Genomic DNA, 18,646 nt, shown 5'->3' on the forward strand with positions numbered 1-18,646 from the left:
TGTTTTTCATTGAAATATCGAAATACTAGAGTGAAACATATGTGGTATTTTCACAAAGAAAAAATGTCAAATACCTTTTCACCGGTAAGAGACTATAAAAGGAGAAAATTAAGTCAAATCATGAAATAAATTAGAAATTTGCTTTTTACATGTAAGATCAAAATATCTTTCACTTATGAACACCAAAGCTTACATTTTTCAGTCCTGTGAAAATACTGCATCTGGTGTTCACTCGTGAAAGATGTTTCAACCTTACACTAAAAATAAAGAAAAAAGAAACCTAATGTACTGTATGTATTTAGGGGCTCGAATGGTGTGCACTTTTCATTACCTTTCATGAACAGATTCATTAGAAAACAAAGAAAAGTATCAAACAGGGAATGCCACGCACTAAAAGCGCAGCCTCCTCAAAACGAACCCCCCAGCACGCAAACGCGTGCACCACATACACACGCACACTCAACCAACACATAAGGACAAAACGAACAACACACAAACACACGCCACACACACTCAAAGCCAACACATAAGGACAAAACGAACAACACACACACACGCGCACACAAAATCAACACATAAGGACAAAACGAACAAACAAAGGAACACAGTGGGGCACCGCCTTGGAACGGTCAGTGGCAAAAACACCACTGGAGAGCTTAAACCGGTTTATGGTGCGCACCCAACCTCACTCTTACCCCCACCATGTTCCAAAGACATGGGACAGTGTAAATAAAAGTAATCCCCTCCAGGTGAATCTCTAACACACGTAATGGAAACAAAAAGGCATGACATGTAAAACACAAAAATGCTCGTGTATAAATATATAAAAAGCAAACCTAAAGAACCAAAAATGTGTGTAATCAATGCCTTTTAAGAAGACAGAGCAACAAGAGAAACACCCTTAAAGGCCCGTCGTGACAGGCCAGAAGACAGATATCAAAACAGTTCAGTCCTGCTTTTATGTTTTTATGTGCTTTCTGTGTTCCAAAAGGATCTTTTCACAGATTTTATTGAAGAGCAATACAATTTATCTTTCCGAACTCAAAGCCAAAAGCATAATAGCTATGACTTACAAACTTACACAATGAAGAATATCTCTTGTATTAGCATCTAGTGAAAAGTAGCGATGGCTTTCATCCTTTGCACCATATCAAAGTACAGCTAGAGGAAGATCACTGAATTTTTTTGAATCGGAAGCTTAAAGGTTAAGGTCAGAGGAACCAACTTTAATTTTGTAAATGTTTTCGCTTCCGAGTCTAAGAAAGGAAATTTTGTATAAAAGTTATGGCTTATAAACTTGATACATTGATTAAGTAACATCAGAGGAAGATTCTACTGTTTAAGGCCAAAATGTTCATGTATAGGCATATTTTTTTTATTATGGCAGCTATTCAAATGGAGCTGGTAGGTAAGGTGTAGAATTTTATATCAGAAATATTCGTTAATTACAATCCTCCGAATTTATTCAATTTACAGTCAGACCAGTCTATAAAGACCATCCTTGGGAGAGCCAAAATGTGGTCTTTATTGGGAGGTGGTATGTATTCAAAGGTTAAAATACAATGTAAGTGTTGAAAAGGGAAACGAAACATGTGGTCTTTAGAGCCAGGTGGTCTCTGTTCAGAGGTGGTCTTTAACACAGGTTTGACTGTACTTTAAATGTCTCTTTTCGATACATAGAATTCTTACGCCGCCATTATTATCTAGCATATGAACATGAGGATTTCGATACAATTCTATCAATACATACTGAAACGCAAACACTATTGTTATTTATATTTGGACTACTTAGTAATGAGCAGCCTTTAAATACGATATTTGATTGGATCATAGATAAGTTTGATTGACAGGTGGCGACAGGTCAATAAGATACTCATAGCTTTAGATAATAAGCATTAAAGATAATAAAAGGGCTTTACTACATTTTAGCAATTTATGAAAAACATAACAATTGCTAAATACCAATATTCTTATCGATATGCGTGTGCGCATTCGTGCGATAGAATACAAAAGTGTCTCTTATCTTGGCCAAATTGAATTTATTATAGGTATTTAAGTTCTTGATCAAGATGAAATATTTAGAAGGCTAAGTGTAATTTTACTCGCGAGTTCATTCCAATATGAATTTTATCTTCTTCTTCTTCTTCTCGTTCGCAACAACACTGTCAGACCAGTAGCCTCGATGAAACTTGTAGTTGCCGCAGATCCTCAATCCCTCCATACAGTTTCTGGTTCATTGAGGTATTTATCGGCCAAGTCGCAGCTCCCTCCTGGTCACACCGTTTACATCGCTGAAGTATATGCTCCGCAGGCTGGTCTTCATCACCACATGGACAAGTTGGCGATGGTGTCAATCTGTATTTCTTGTACATGTGAGCATTGAGCTTGTTGTGCCCTGAGCGAAGCCTGACAAACATCACTTGTTCAGACCGATCAAGGAGATGAAAAGCATCTTACTCTATCCATGGTATCGTAAGTGCCTTGATTATGGTGACTTTCTCCTTGTAACTCATAGGTTCTGTTGGTTGTTCTGACTTGGCTTCCAGCTTAGCCAGTTTGTCTGCCTCTTCATTACCTGCAAGTCCACACTGGGATGGAAACCATTAAAGTGCTATTTTGCAGGTTCTGTATTCTCCTGGCTAGCTGCGGAGCTTTATTGTTGATCAGAGCTTCCATGACAGAGAGTACATCTGTGAGAAAGACGACTGAGGAGCTTTCTTCTGCCGAGTCTTCAACCATTGAGACGGCCTTCATGAGTGCTTCAGTCTCTGCCTTGTAATTGCTGCAGTGTTTGCCTCTGGCTGCATGTAGTGTTTCTCTCTTGCCAGATGAGTATTGAATGGAAACTCCTGCTCCTTTATCTTCGACGGCGCATGTGGCTGATCCTGATAGACATGAGTCCATGTTTCCGGAGGATAGTTTTCATTGATAATAGCAAGTGTGAGGCTTAATTATAACTAACAATTCGGATACTGATGCTTCATTTTTAGATTTACATCTCTCTATTTATGACAATATTATACATACCAAAATTTATGACAAGAGGGATGATTTTAATTTAAGTATTGTAAATTTTCCGCATTTGGATGGGGATGTACCTCAGGCTACATCTTATGGGGTATATATTTCTCAATTAATTCGGTTTGCCAGAGCGTGTAGTCATGTCAAGCATTTCAATGAACGTAATCAATATATTACAAGTAAACTTCTTCAGCAAGGCTACCGTTATTACAAATTGCGTAAATATTTTACTAAATTTTATTATCGTAATTCTGATTTAGTTTTAAAATTCAAAAGTAATTTAAAGACACTCCTGCGAGAAGCTATTTCTAAACCCGTTTTTATGGGGATGTGGTTTACAAACTTCGTAAGATCTTGGGTCATGGTAATTTTCCAAATGTATTTGGAAAGATTATCAAACGTTTTATTAAAAGAGGTTACGACCCAACTGTTTTGAGACATACCGCATGTTTAGTGTTCAACCCGTTTACAGTTGGACACTACGCTTTCCTCTTTGATTGCGTCTGACGGAAGAGGTGGAGGACTCTATGATAAGCAGTTCTTAAATCCTACCAGGACTGAACTGTTTTGATATTTGTCTTCTGGCCTGTTTCGTCGGGCCCTTAAGGGTGTTTCTCTTGTTGCTCTGTCTTCTGAAAAGGCACTGAGTACATACGTTTTTGGTTCTTAAGGTTTGTTTTTTATATATTTATACACGAGCATTTTTGTGTTTTACATGCCATGCCTTTTTGTTTCCATTACGTGTGTTAGAGATTCACCTGGAGGGGATTACTTTTATTTACACTGTCCCATGTCTTTGGAACATGGTGGGGGTAAGAGTGAGGTTGGGTGCGCACCATAAACCGGTTTAAGCTCCCCAGTGGTGTTTTTGCCACTGACCGTTCCAAGGCGGTGCCCCACTGTGTTCCTTTGTTTGTTCGTTTTGTCCTTATGTGTTGATTTTGTGTGCGCGTGTGTGTGTGTTGTTCGTTTTGTCCTTATGTGTTGGCTTTGAGTGTGTGTGGCGTGTGTTTGTGTGTTGTTCGTTTTGTCCTTATGTGTTGGTTGAGTGTGCGTGTGTATGTGGTGCACGCGTTTGCGTGCTGGGGGGTTCGTTTTGAGGAGGCTGCGCTTTTAGTGCGTGGCATTCCCTGTTTGATACTTTTCTTTGTTTTTTAATAACTTTTCATGTCCCCAAATGATAAAAGATATAACACATTTGATCTGCAAACGGGTCGACAGGGATATTTCTATTTGTTTAAGTTGTAGGCAGCATTTAAACTTATCTCCCTTTTCCTAAACTTATACTTTCGGACTTAGGAGTTTAGGCTATATCTGTTATTCAGACAAGCTGTGCAACTGTACACGGCAGTGATATTTTGTCTATTTATTACTTTACCAGGTTGTTAGAAGTTCTGACCGTAGTTGAGACTCATAAAATACTTTGTCACATATTTTGTCGTCGTGGTAGTGAAATACTGCCATTACATAAATTTGATAAAACACTAGTGTAGTAAAGCCTTACTTATTGGAGACGTTGGTCAATTAACTTGGTTAGTCTATAATAGGTAAAGAAAGAAGAAATTTTGATGTTTCAACATGCAAAGCTTATTCGTGATAAAAAGAATATTACATTTGTGTCTTTCCACATTGAATTTATTAAACTCGTTGAATAAAATTGATAAATGCTTGACAGAGCCTCGCATTTTATTATTTTATTCAACTAGTTTAATAAATTCAATATGAAAAGACACTCATGTCATATCCTCTATTAAATACACATTTTACTATTTCTTTAACTGGTCATTGACTCGCTTTTGATTTAAAATGACTTTAGTTTAAAATTACGGTCTATCTTATTTTGCTTAATTTGTATCTATGAATTCTAAAAATATATAACTCAACAGCTGACTAATAACATATATTATCATATTATCTTTATACCATAAAAATTCAAGTTTGTAAATTAAAAAAAAAAAATGTTGATGTCATAACACGAAAAAGCATGAGACATTCCTACATTAAGACTGCAACTGAATATGTAGTAGCATAGCAAATACATGATAAAGTATAATGTATGATTATTTTTTATCTACCTTACACATACTGATTCGCCTCTCAACGTGAGACAATCTAATGGAGTAATTCTACTTTACGAAGGTTTTATTCGCAAACACTGCCGGGTCACGATGTTTTGGATTACGCCAATGTTATATACCAAGTATGCATTTCAATACCTGATCAATTTGTTTTGATTAACAACACACGAGTTAAAATTTCCTTCGAAACCACCAAATCAAAGAATAAGACACTCTGTTTTGTCTTTTTCCTTTTCCCTCCGTTCAAGATCTATTATAAATTTGGAATCAATGGACTCAGGATTAGTCGGTGCCGGGTTAGGTTTGACGCGGAAATAATTTTCATCGTATTTCGGCCTGGCATCCCCACCATCTCCCGTTGCTCTTTCTTTTTGTTTTGATCCCTCATTATCTTGCTTCTCGTCAAGCTTTTCAGATGATTCTGAAACCTGACTTGTCGCCAAGTGCTTTACCTGAGATGATGATTCTGTTATAGGCTGCAATTTATTTTTGTACTGTGGCATATTCCAAGTTGCCTTTTCCAACAAGTTCTTCCAGTGCTCCGTTTCAAGCCGCAGAGATTCATAATACGGATCATCAGACGATAATTCATCCTTCACGCGCTCTAGTTCTTTAATTTTTATTTCGAGCATTTCAAGGTATTGACTTCCAATACTCTTCATGCCATCGATTTGCAGGATTGTAATATCTCGTTTGATTTCTTTTTCTATCTTCTCCTCTTCAGTTGCCTTCTTCTTTTCGTTTTCAGCTAGAGTTTGGGGATCCTCTTCAGTGAGTGAGCGTAAGCGCTGTATTCTCGGACGAGACTTTTCTTGAGTCCCTGTTAAGTATCCACAGTACAGAAGTTTTGAGTTTTAATAATTCAAATATTTAAGAAAACGAAATTCTATTCGATGGGCATACTTCCAGTTGGACACCATTTTTCTTTTATTTTTTAAAACAAAGGAAAGTTGGCTGTAACATCTCAATTTTGAATGAATTGGTCTCTAAACTTACCCCTACTTTTTAGAAATATTCTCTTCAAGGATATTCACAGTAAATGTATGTCTCAAATATAACATACACGCAGTTAAGCATAATACCATAAAATGCCATCTCTCACCTTCTTGTGCATGTAAGACCATTTGATACACCTTTTCCTCTTCAGATTCTTTACTATCAAGAAACTCTTGAAGTGCTGCTCGTGCCTGAAAAGTTATGCACATGTACATTAATATAATCACACGTGCAATTCATGGACAAAAAGTATAATGACATCAAAAATGTTTTACCGAACTGTCAACATGACATCTAACACATTTCTCTACTACGGTCAGAGTTATTTCTTATTCATATACAATGTCTATCTTAGAGTTGTCACTGTATCTGGTCATTTGATATTATGGAGTCCATTCAACGTTCTAGTTAGTATAGTTCCGCTTATGCCAGTGGAATTTAGCGTGAAGGTTTTGCACAATTCATAAACAGATCAAATGGCGCCTGCTGTTCTTTTGCTTTGTTGTGTTTTATTATTCCAAAGGCGCTTTTGATATGTTTGTTTTATATTCACAGTGGTAGTATTTTTTGCTTAAGGTCGCCTCGTACATGTTTTTACTCTTTCAAAGTTGTTAACGTAAGGTACAGGGTGGGTGTTGGGGGACGCATATTCAATTACTCTTCTTAACAAACTAAAAGCGACTCTGAGCCAATTTTACAAATCTTTGATTCGCACATCTAATTACTCTTCTTAACAAACTCAGTCAAAGCGACTCTGCTTTGCTTGGTTGCATGGTATGCTTTCAATGTATCTTCTTATTTATTTGATTATCTTACCTTTGTGCCAAGATATGGTGCATCATTGTTGTACTGTTTTATCAACCGATTAATATCCTTTATATACTCGTCGTAACCAGCAGGATGACAGTACACACGGTTATTCATCTTCTTCACCATTTCCAAATTAAGAATTTCAAGCCGGTTTAGACAGATAGCTCTCGAATTCTTGTCTGCAGCTGATTTGAATTTTCTTAGTAGTTCTTTGAACTTCACCTGTAAATGCAGTGACCAAGTGTTGTAATTTTTCTAATCCTTTGGGATATAAGAGATCCGCTTTAGCCGATGCTATTGGGCTTATTATGTTGACAGGTAGCATTCTATGTTCCAGAGGATCTCCTCTAGATTTCTTTTGTAAGAAAACATCTACAACTTGGTTTCCTTACAATTTTGTCTTGAAACTTATGTTACAATATTTTAGAATTTCAATTTCTATTATGCAATAATGCAGACATAAAAGAAACAAGTAGAAACTTATTTCTACTTCTACCAACGTAACTACTTACAAGAGATTGTTCTTCATACACTTGCTCGTCATCAAACACAAGTCCAGTTTTCAAAACTTCAATGGCTGCTTTCATGCTATCCCTGTGGAAGTTAACGAGACCAGTATCGGTAGGAGTGTTATGTGCCGCAATACGTTTTTTCATCTCTGTGTTGTAAACTTCAGTGGCTTTTTCAACAGCACATGCATTTTCAACGTCAGCCATTGTTGCCATGGCCTCACTGAGACACGGTAGTTTTCCATCCTGAATTGAGTTGACGTAGCTTGTTAGAAGTGTTGCGAGCACTGTGGAATATGAAACATGAAATACTTTTTACAAGAAAATACAATTATCCAAATGAAATATTTAAGGATTCATTATGTTTATCAGCTGGTCTTTTATACATAATATAGAGCGAACATTTCTCTTTGTCTGTTTAAAAATTCTAGGGAGTAGGTCATGGTTAGCATCTGTTTAGCAATTAGCTATTTACAGTAGGGATAAAATATGAAAATAATCCGTTAGCTCCGCCGATAGAGCATAGAAATCGTATCCCAAGACTATGCACGTTTTCGTCACACTGTTTCACTTACCTTTATATTCAAATAATATAATAGGGTGGAATATTAAACAAGTAATAATGAACAAACACATATAATAACATACTTCTTCCATTAATTGCTCTCCTGGACTCTGGTTTCAAATCAGAATCTGGGATTTTCATCAGCTGGGAAATAAGTTTCTGTTTTGCGGATTTTCTGAAGATAAAACATCGCCTTTTCTTGAAATATCTTCTGATAAGTTGTCTTGGCTCATTAAATTTCCGGATGTCGTCTGTCAATCCGCGCTGTAACACTAGTTTACCTTCTAAGAAAACGCCTGCCGTCTTTTCTTCTATGGTAAGAGTGAAATCCCTTAATGCAAGAACGAAGTTGGGAAAGAAGAAGTCTAGGGTAGAATCATCGGTTGTAGCACCAGTTACACTGATTGATGTCTTAATTTTTCTAAGAAATCTTTTGCCTTGTTAAGGTTATATGTTTACATATTATAGTATATTCCAGCCATAAATACAATAAAATGTGTCATGATTAGACTTTTATACTTATCATTACTGTTGGTTCCAGGCATGTAGAGGTAGAATTTCTTGGTATGAGGAAGCTATATGTTTGCGGTACATGTGCTAAATCTGAATGCACACTTGCTCATTTTAAGCGCACAAAGAGCATGCATCAGGTATATTGCTTTCTTTATAAAATTGCCTGCCTCTTGTTTATTTATACAGTTAAAACCTCATAGTAGTATATTTCGGCCCATTGCGAAGCCTGCCTGGTGCTACTGGTGCTACACACATGACTGAGTCTGAACAATGGCAACGGTCACGTGACCTATGACGTCATTGCCTGACTGCGCACGATCAACGGTGTACGACCGCGTGACTGCCCACGAACAATGGGAGGGTATCCTATGACCGCGCAAGAACAATGCCTGCAGCCCCCCTATTGTTACGAGACACAATACCTGCAGCCTTTGTCAAACAATAGGATCCTGACGAGTTTGGACACGTTCGGTGACGTCAACCACCGCACCCCGGAAAATAGGCGAGTCACTGAACAATGGCAACGGTCACGTGACCCCATGACGTCATCAATGACCGCGCACGAACAATGGGGAGGGTATCCTATGACCGAACAGGTCAATGCCCTAGATCAATGTAGGTCATCCATTACTTCATGACCACACCCAACATTCCAAATTAACAATAGAGACTAGGTGAGTCAATCGGAATTTCCCATGACGTCACAGCCGCACCCAACATTCCGTTACCACCCAGATTCTCTATTTTTAGACATTAAGGCCATACCAAATTGATATGTCGTTCGTCGGAACTACCGCATCAATAATTTCATTCCCGAGAGAAAAAAATAAAAATTACCCGCCCGCACGTACATAAAAATCTCCGAAAAAAATATTTTTTTTTCGATTAAGCGGTCCGGAATAATAACGGCAAAACAGGTTTTATCGCTGTTTTAATGCGTCAAAGTGATATTGATCGTATTTCATGCGTCATGTAGCTGATGATCCAAACTCAAAAAGTCAGGAATTATGGTGTTGTTCATCATTTGTTTTAAATCTGGAGTGTCCTTCGATGTGCCGGTAGGTAATGAAATAGGCACATTCTACTTTTGTTCAATACAGTGAAAAGAACGAAGCCCGACTTGTAAGACGTGCACGGGGATGCAGTTAAAAATATTTGGAAATATTGTTCAGATATAAAGTTTTCAAACCATTTGTTATCAGCTGTTTAATTCAGCATGTTAGATCTAGAGCCCAAAGCTGAGGCCAACTACTATCTTAAAAAATATTTGTTCACAGATCCTGACCGACCTATCACATTGTCTCGGCCCAAATCTTTTTGAACGTTACTTCTTTAGTAGTCCAAATAATTGTACTCGAGAGTTGAATATCGTTATATTATTTTGACTTGTCGATATCCGCCTCCGAGTACAAACCAGAAAAGGTAAAGAATGTGGTAGCACTGTCCTCTTCTTTGCGTAAGTAACACCCAATGGAATCCGTTGGGCGGGAATTATGTTATAATAATGCTACGGATAAAAAAAAAGAAATACATACATAGAAAGCCTGTAATTTTTCCTTTTCAATGATGTATATATTACCGAGATTTCTTAAGAAAAATTCAAACTATGGCAGTCAAAAAATGCCAAGGTTTAACACGAGTGTACTACATATTGGAAAATGGCCGGTCACCGGTAAACACATTACTACACGAAGCGTTTTCATTGGTCACGCCTCCGACCGCCATTACATGAAGACGATTGAAACGTTAGAGGTTTAATATTTTTACAACAAAAATTCTTGATAGATATGTCCTGTTCTTATGTTTTTTATTTACTATTTATGATTTAAAACAACAGGTAAGCAGTTAGGGCTAAAGAAAAATCGTGACTACTGATAAATCGTAATTTCAATTGACCACAGTTTCCACCACAGTTTTGATTGTTTCTGGTTGAGACCTCTAGGTAGACAACGTAAAATATCAAAATGTAAAATCGGTCTGCCCGAGGTCTCATTATTTAGACTACTTCCTTAGTACAGCAGTCAGATATTCTATCAAAACACATTTAGTCAATTTAAAAATTGTTTAGCTTTTCAAATAAGTAGTGTTGATATGAAAATAATTTCTAACAAAATCTGTCCTTTTGTAACCCCAGTTTTGCCTGTTTGTACACATGACGCCAGGATATATTTAAAATTGACTGTAAATTGATTGAACGAAAGAAACTGAAAAAAACAGACTTCCCCAACTCTAAATTTATAGTTCAGTCAAAGCACAACAAACAACACTTTTAAGGGTGGCAATATTGGGATCATTCTTTGTCCGTCTGTTATTATTTTTGCCTGAAATGAATCTCTACCACAAAAGCTTAAGCTAGCCTGATCATGATCTGTTAAGAAATTATTCCAAAGGGATTCGAGCAATGTCGAAGCATCTGTATGCCCAACTCCGTTTGGTCTCACTGGTCAAGTGGTTTATTACTTCCCCTCACCTCTATGGGTTGGAGTTCCACTAGGGGCACAAATTTGTTCATGTGTCAAAGCCATCTGTGTTTCAGAAGAAATGTTATTCCACACAATCATGTGCCTGTTTTGTCTTAAATATTCCTCATCCTGTGCCATTAAATAGGCACGTCTTCAGATTAATGTAGAAAAATCAAAATTAAAAATAAGACACTCATTCCTTAGTAATTAAAATTACAAAATAAAAAAAATAAAGTGATTCAGTGAGTTTTGGCAAGAATTTATTTGCAAAATCATTCATGTAGTCTTTAAAACATATAGAAAAGCTATATACTGTGTTACCCACACTGTAAATGTTTGATTTCTGTGTTATTTCTAAAGAAATGTTAACTTTATATATAATCATAACCGCCTCCTCAAGGGTTCAAGCTGGGAAAAAAAAATAAAAAATGCCCGCTCGCTCCATGTAAAATCTACCCGCCTCTGAAAAATTCAAAATTGAGAAAAAAAAAATAAAATAAAAATTTCGCTCGCCCGCTCCTAATTTTTTGGAAAATTTTCCGAAGAACTATTAATCAATTTGGTATGGCCTAGAGGATATTATATAACGGTATCTTTTGATTGTCAACCTAGTTTTATTTTTCATTGTCAATATTTCATTGTTTTATTTATAATAATTTCTTAATCTATTTTCTATTGTCTTATCACAAAAGAATTTTATAGATATAAACCTCACCCAACACTTTATATTACGAGATATCAATTACAATCAAATTTATTCAATTTAGCCCATTAATTGATATAACAATAATCAGAGATCAAATGACAAAGTGGCAACGGTCTTTTAACAATTGACTATTCAATCCGTCTCAATTATACTGTGTGCGGTAAGGCGGAACATGATCTCTTTTAAAAATATAACTAGCGAAAAAAGTAAACAACCTTTGTAGTTTTTAATTTTTATTTATTTTTCTATTTTCTATTCTACATTTAAATTCATTTTTTAATATTCTGATCTTGTCTGTTACTTCTTTTAGATGATTTGCTTAGTCTAACCTGTGTCAATTACATTGTAAGCGATGAGACAAGTCAAGTCAATTAGTATATATAAACATTAAGTTACAATAGCAAAAAGCTCGAAATAAAAACCGGTCAATTTAATAAATTGATATGAGAACCACGATATTATTGAACTCATTGAGAAAATGTTTTTAAATTTGTTTAATGGAACTTTTATTTCTCATTATATCTGAAACACCAGATAATTATAGGTAAATTTCAATTTTGACAAGCGACTAGTATCATGGTAAAGTGGTAATTTAACGGTTGTATTGTAATATTTGAGGGTTTACACAATTGACTATTCAATCGGTTTCAATTATACCGTGTGCGGTAAGGTGGAACATTAAAAACTTGATAAACCAGCAAAAATAGTCAACCACCTTGTAGTATTTTTATTACTTTATTTTTAAACATTTAAAGACAAAGTTTTAGTCTATTTATAAAACACGGTGGTATAAATATAAATGCTTTCCATGCTGTCCAATTTTTGTTTTCATATTTAACATTAAAATCCACTTTTATTTTTTCTATTACACATAATAGCGTTTGTTAATTTCATTTCCTTTTGTCTTTACAATTTTGTCAATATTAATAGCTGATCTAGATCAAAAGTCACGTCTACAATTTCATGAGTTTAGCAGAAAAACGGATATCGTTTTAAGTGAAGTGTCAGGCGCACAGGTTTCACTAAATGCGACGCGTTTGTTTCATCTTCCTGCTTTATATGTAATTCAAATTCCCGAATTTCTTTTCTTCTCACAGGTAGGTAGTAAGGAGCGTCAAGTTTGTAATCCCACCCATTTTTCTTGTTTTTCTCAAGTCGTCGCAGCAAGGACTAGCTTTTCCTTTCACGATACTTTCGCCACAAATATCTGAATACACGTAAAGTCCGTCCTAGATTTCGATCTCACTTTTTCCGATGCGTGAAACTCCATTAAAGCCAATTTCCATATACCTTAGTATATAGGCTCATTCAATTGTATTTTGAAATGGCTAGTATCGTTGTTTACAAAATATGCATCGCTTTCGTCACTTTGTAGATAGATGTAAATGTCACTCATCATGTTGACTTCCTTCCAATGGGACTCCTTCGAGAAAATGACACCGTTCTATAAAATGGTACAATTTAAAGAATAAATGCATTAACTAGTCTTATAGGATTACAAAGTATGTGGTTCACACCTATTGATTATAAGGTAAAACACGCGACAAGTTCTATAATATTGATTTTTAATCCTCAAGCTCAGTAGACTGTAAAATAGTATCTGCTTTAATAACGTCAAAAGGAATTATACCTGGTAAAATATTAACCCCTTTGTCGTCTGCTTCTTTATCAATCAATCAATGAACGCAATCCATTCGTTTCAGCTGTCTAAGGTATTATGATTATCAAATATACAATTTACGCGTTATGAGATATGTCCATATTTTCCTAAACACATGTGTACACTTTGATCACCAAGCAATCACTGACCTACACCAACTATTCAACGGTATTTATATTCAATCTTATAGGTAATTCTGTGACAGATATTGACTAAAACCCTTTACAAAGTACTTCAAAGACAACTGTGATAACTGTGTAATTTCAGTCCCTTTCGTCGTCAGTTTCTTCGTCAGTTTCATTTTCACTGATTTCACTCTCAACGTCATCATTATTATCTGCCCTTTCGTTATCGTTTATAAGGTGTTCATCCATGAATTCTTCAAAATAATGTTTTAATCTCTTCAATGCCAGGCGAATGGCACGTTCTAGATCCAATTCTCGCTCGAGGTATTTTTCGACAGTTTCCGTAATTTTGTGATGGAGATAACCTTCTCTCAGCTTAAATATATAGGAGAGCAAAACGCCATATTTCAGCATAAAGACCCGTATGTCTTCTTCTCGCAGGGTTTTATTAGCCTTTGCTTTAGCTTTTGTAACGGAAAGTCCTTGCTTTACGTATTTTTCCACTTTTTCTCGCCATTCATTTTCATTATGTTGCCTGGTAAACTTTGCCAGATGATTGTAAACTTCATTTTCTTAAACCAGGTATTCGAAGGAGTCGTTGCTGTCATCGGAATCGTATTTCATCCTTTTAGTGGGTAAATTATCTTTTGTCAGGGAATGGTCGCTTCATTGGTTGACTTTCCTGGCACCAATGTTTCACGTGATTTTGAAGATCATGTACAGAGTCAAACAGCAGTCCACAATCGTCGCAAGATTGTCCTTTATTCGCCATATCTTCCGAATTATTTACAATCTGCACGGGTGGAGATTCTACTGAAGAATGGTTTAATTCGTGTACCTTTCCTTCTTTTATAGTTTTCTGTAAAGACTTTGACACGTGACTGGCTAATTCAGGTTTTGTTGAAACTCGGTCTAGCCATGTTACATCGTCTCTCAATCGATCATCTTCTTTTGTGAAAGGCTTAAGATCCACAAACAGATAGCCGTACGGATGTTTAGTTGCCTTTTTAAAGCTTTTCATGAACCTGTCTGTATGGCCCGGGTACATTTGTCTAGCCAATGCCATGACCGATTGTCGATCTACGGGATTGTTAAACAGTAAGATATAATGACAATTTCTTCGTTGTGTAGGATCTTTGTTTCCAAACAAATTCTGATTGATAGAAATCACGGATAACGATCTATGATGCGACCCTTCTGTGAACAAGTTCGTGATTCGTTTATCTTTGCCCGCTTCTGAGAATAAGTCGTCAAAAATAAGCAAGTTATTGAGTCTAGGATCAAAGAAATCGTCATCATCTAGGCCTGTAGGAATGCCCTGAATAAACTCTACTCGTGGTACAACTGAGCTTTGAATATTTGAATACAATGGCTGCCATCGTTTATACAACCACACTATTCTTTGTATTGTTGGCTCAATTCTAACTGTATGGTTCTGCAGCAAATCTTTGACCATTGATGTCTTCCCACACGCTAAAATAAATATACATTTGTGAATACAAAAATATCCTTTGCACTTGTTTGTGTTTAAACAAAAAATTTAAAAAAAAAACAACAAAACTAATGCGGTTTTGGTATATAAATTTATTTAACATTCATACCTGTTGGACCAGAGATCATCATGGTAAATGGATGTTGTAACAATGTCATAACAAGATCCTGCGGTGGCGGTGGCGGTGGCGGCGGCGGCGGATACGCTTCACTGCGCATAAGTGGCGGCGGCGACGACAGATACGCTTCACTGCGCATAAGTGGCGGCGGCGGCGGTGGTTGCGGCGTATACGCTTCACTGCGCATAAGTGGCGGTGGTGGCGGTGCCATTGATTTATGTTTGCCTCTTTGATGCCTTAACATGACATCCCTTCTCGAAAAATCTTGACGACATCCGGGGCACTCGTTCATGTTACTCTCCTGATGACTTACGTTAAAATAAAGAAATATAGCTTAAGTTATCCCTTTAAAGGCTTGTAACATAATGTGACGTATCAGTCTATTATATTAAAAGATCGTTAACATTCCGTTACCACTTTGTTATTTGATCCGCGGGTATTGATATAACAATTATTGGGTTAGATATTTGTTTACACTTCATATTTCGTAATATAAAGTGAAATTGGATGAGGTTTATGTCTATAAAATTCTTTTGTGATAGGACAATAGAAAATAGATTAAGAAATGATTATAGATAAAACAATGAAATAGTGACAATGAAAAATAAAACTAGGCAGACAATCAAAAGAATACCGTTATATAATATCCTCTATTGTCTAAAAATAGAGAATCTGGGTGGTAACGGAATGTTGGGTGCGGCTGTGATGCCATGGGAAATTCCGATTGACTCACCTAGTCTCTATTGTTATTTTGGAATGTTGGGTGTGTTCATGAAGTAATGGATGACCTTCATTGATCTAGGGCATTGACCTGTTCTGTCAAAGGATACCCTCCCTATTGTTCGTGCGCGGTCATTGATGACGTCATCGGGTCACGTGACCGTTGCCATTGTTCAGTGACTCGCCTATTTTCCGGGGTGCGGTGGTTGACGTCACCGAACGTGTCCAAACTCGTCGGGATCCTATTGTTTGACAAAGGCTGCAGGTATTGTGTCTCGTAACAATAGGGTGGCTGCAGGCATTGTTCTTGCGCGGTCATAGGATACCCTCCCATTGTTCGTGGGCAGTCACGCGGTCGTACCCCGTTGTTCGTGCGCAGTCAGGCAATGACGTCATAGGTCACGTGACCGTTGCCATTGTTCAGACTCAGTCATGTGTGTAGCACCAGTAGCACTAGGCAGGCTGCCCAACGGGCCGAAGTATACTACTCCTCATTGATTAAACATGTTTTATTTGTACAGCAAAGATCGATCTGTCTGAAATCCATTCTCTACAACAACTGCAAAACAATTTGAAATTTTAGCATTTTGTATACTACGTAGTTCTGTCTTGTCCCGGAATTATGAAAGTATTCTTCAATGTGTTATGATATGGGTTATATACTTGCAAAGCATATCAAATATATAGAGGCATTGCATGTATATCAATATGTATATTACGATAATCTTTTATTAATAATTTGTGATTGAAAATGCTATGAAATGTTTAGAATGTTTGCAGAAATGATTGTATTACTTTTTTTAGTAAACCTGATCTGTCGTATCCTTTGCATTTGTTTCAACACAAAGGAGTCTGTTAAACCAAGCGCCAGGATATATTTGCAAACCCAGAACTTAAGCATTTCTAAGTGAATTTGAAACGTCTGCCTAAATTTGATGGTAGTTCAGGGTTTAGGAAGAACAAATGACAGAAACGTTAACACACATATGTTTCTTAAATACGTGTGTGCAACAAAAGCTGTTAAAACTGCGTGCAATTGGATGTTTCCAAAATACAATTGAGTATAATTACAAGTAACTAAAACAGACAGTTGCACTGGAGCTATGCTTCTACAGAATGTGCTTGAAACGTTATTGCACCAGTAGTTTTATACATGCATCTAAATCGGATATATGGCGTCTGTGATATTTGCTCTAAAATACAACCTGCTTCTGTGTTTGCCAGTTTATTAAGCAAGAACGACTTCCCAGTTCTCAGACTCCCAACTACTGATACGACGTTTAGAGTTTTCTCAATTTTGCTGAGTTCAGCTAGAGTTTCGTGATTTAAAGTTGTCTTGCCATCAGTGTTGACAACCAATCTCATAGGTGTATCAAAAATCGGAGATATAGGTCTGGAAGAAAAGTAAAGTGTTTATAATATATGTGCTGATATGAAAACGTGGACTAAATGCAAAATATGGTTATAAGACACAAGCGTTGATCTCCCGTTTGAATACCATTATAATAGTATAAGAATAATCATACTGTTTCGTAGATGTTTGTGCAGGTTTGCTGAAGACCGAATATCGACTGTCTGTAAGCTTTCGAGGTCCCGCTGGTTCCGTCATATTCTCTTGTCTTTTGCGAATGATCGTACTTTACTTTCCTCAGATTGCCTTAAAAAGAAGGAGAAAACCCTCAGTTGAAAATAGATTAACAGGCGATTAACAGACAAACCAGTCGAAAGTAGATTAACAGACAAAAGTGGTTAAATTCTCGGCTGAACCCTAGATATTGTAATGAAAGGCTAGAAAAAGCATATGGCCTTAGTGCACATGAAAATGCTATGTCAGGAGAAATGCATCCTAATTGAATATTTCAAATAGGCTGAGGGAGAGAAAGCATTGGTGATGATAGCGATCCTTAATTTCGCTAAAGTTAGGCCACTTTGATGGTTTTCATGAATATCCAGTGTCACACAGACCTTCTGTTGACAAACATATGTACACGAACATTACTGCTTATTCGGTCAAGGGACATACAGAGTGTATTTGTTTGTTTGTTTTAGATTTAACACCATTTTGTACCCACCCCTTGATGAAACCTTGCATGAGTCTTTATCATGATATGGACTTGCGCATCTCCTATTTTTCGTCTGGCTTCGCCCCCTATTTTCAGACTTATGGCCCCTGAAATAGTCAAAAATGCACATTTTCACCCTGTGAAACGCCTAGCTCAAAAAGTATTTGATATTGATTCAAGAAACCTTGCATGAGTCTTAATCATGATACGAACTTGCGCACCTCTTATGTTTCATTTGGGTCCACCCCTATTTTCAGAGTTATGGTCCCTGAAATAGTCAAAGTATTAGATGTAAATTAAGGAACCCTTGCTGGAGTCTTTAACGTGATGTGACCTTGCACACTTGGCATTCTTCTTGAGAATCTTAGCTCTTATTACAGAGTTATGGCCCATGAAATAGCCAAAATAGTGGATTTTTTTGTTTGTGATGCTCATAGCTCAAAAAGTATAGGGCCTAGAATAATGAATCCTTTTCATAAAATGTTTGTTGAAGCTATACCCCATTAAGACTGCAAACATTTGAATTATTGCCCCTTATTTGTGACAAATACCAGTGGGGGCACACCCTGTGTCCTACAGACACATTCTAGTTCAACAGTATTTCAGTTATGTAACGGCGAACATTTATACTAACCAGTGGATTCTGTACCAGTACAACCCTGTTCTCCGCAAGTAACTGCCAACTTTCCCACATGAATTAGAGATGGAGGACGAATTATTTCAGACACATTGTATTTTATCTAATCGTCACGGAGAACATACGGCCCGCTCAAGTATGGAACTCACGACCCCGCGATCCGTATATCGG

The 18,646-nt window shown here is 36.8% G+C and overlaps 1 protein-coding gene and 1 long non-coding RNA gene across 2 annotated transcripts; both read right to left on the reverse strand.

Moving 5' to 3' along the window:
* Nucleotides 1–4,906: 4,906 nt before the first annotated feature.
* Nucleotides 4,907–17,966, reverse strand: LOC123545197 (guanylate-binding protein 2-like). The gene is made up of 8 exons (XM_053537700.1): nucleotides 17,848–17,966; nucleotides 17,302–17,432; nucleotides 16,981–17,168; nucleotides 8,063–8,290; nucleotides 7,418–7,701; nucleotides 6,912–7,127; nucleotides 6,202–6,286; nucleotides 4,907–5,919 (listed from the first exon to the last, which is right to left on the reverse strand). Exons 2-8 carry the CDS (start codon nucleotides 17,382–17,384, stop codon nucleotides 5,297–5,299), a joined length of 1,707 nt encoding a protein of 568 aa, XP_053393675.1. The 5' UTR covers nucleotides 17,385–17,432; nucleotides 17,848–17,966; the 3' UTR covers nucleotides 4,907–5,296.
* LOC128555428 (uncharacterized) lies at nucleotides 11,198–14,356 on the reverse strand. The gene is made up of 2 exons (XR_008370056.1): nucleotides 13,291–14,356; nucleotides 11,198–13,104 (listed from the first exon to the last, which is right to left on the reverse strand). It is a non-coding gene; the product is annotated as an uncharacterized LOC128555428 (long non-coding RNA).
* Nucleotides 17,967–18,646: the final 680 nt, after the last annotated feature.

The sequence above is a fragment of the Mercenaria mercenaria genome, chromosome 1 (assembly GCF_021730395.1).
Source record: "Mercenaria mercenaria strain notata chromosome 1, MADL_Memer_1, whole genome shotgun sequence".
In the NCBI taxonomy this organism is placed as follows: domain Eukaryota; kingdom Metazoa; phylum Mollusca; class Bivalvia; order Venerida; family Veneridae; genus Mercenaria; species Mercenaria mercenaria.

What these genes read in the sequence shown, in the direction of transcription:
- LOC123545197 (XM_053537700.1), bottom strand. Translation starts at nt 17,384, where the DNA reads ATGACGGAACCAGCGGGACCTCGAAAGCTTACAGACAGTCGATATTCG. An exon ending in GAGAGCAATTAATGGAAGAA is followed by an intron (nt 7,702 to 8,062) that starts GTATGTTATTAT and finishes CATATTCCACAG; the next exon opens with TGCTCGCAACACTTCTAACA. An exon ending in CACCATATCTTGGCACAAAG is followed by an intron (nt 6,287 to 6,911) that starts GTAAGATAATCA and finishes ATAACTTTTCAG; the next exon opens with GCACGAGCAGCACTTCAAGA.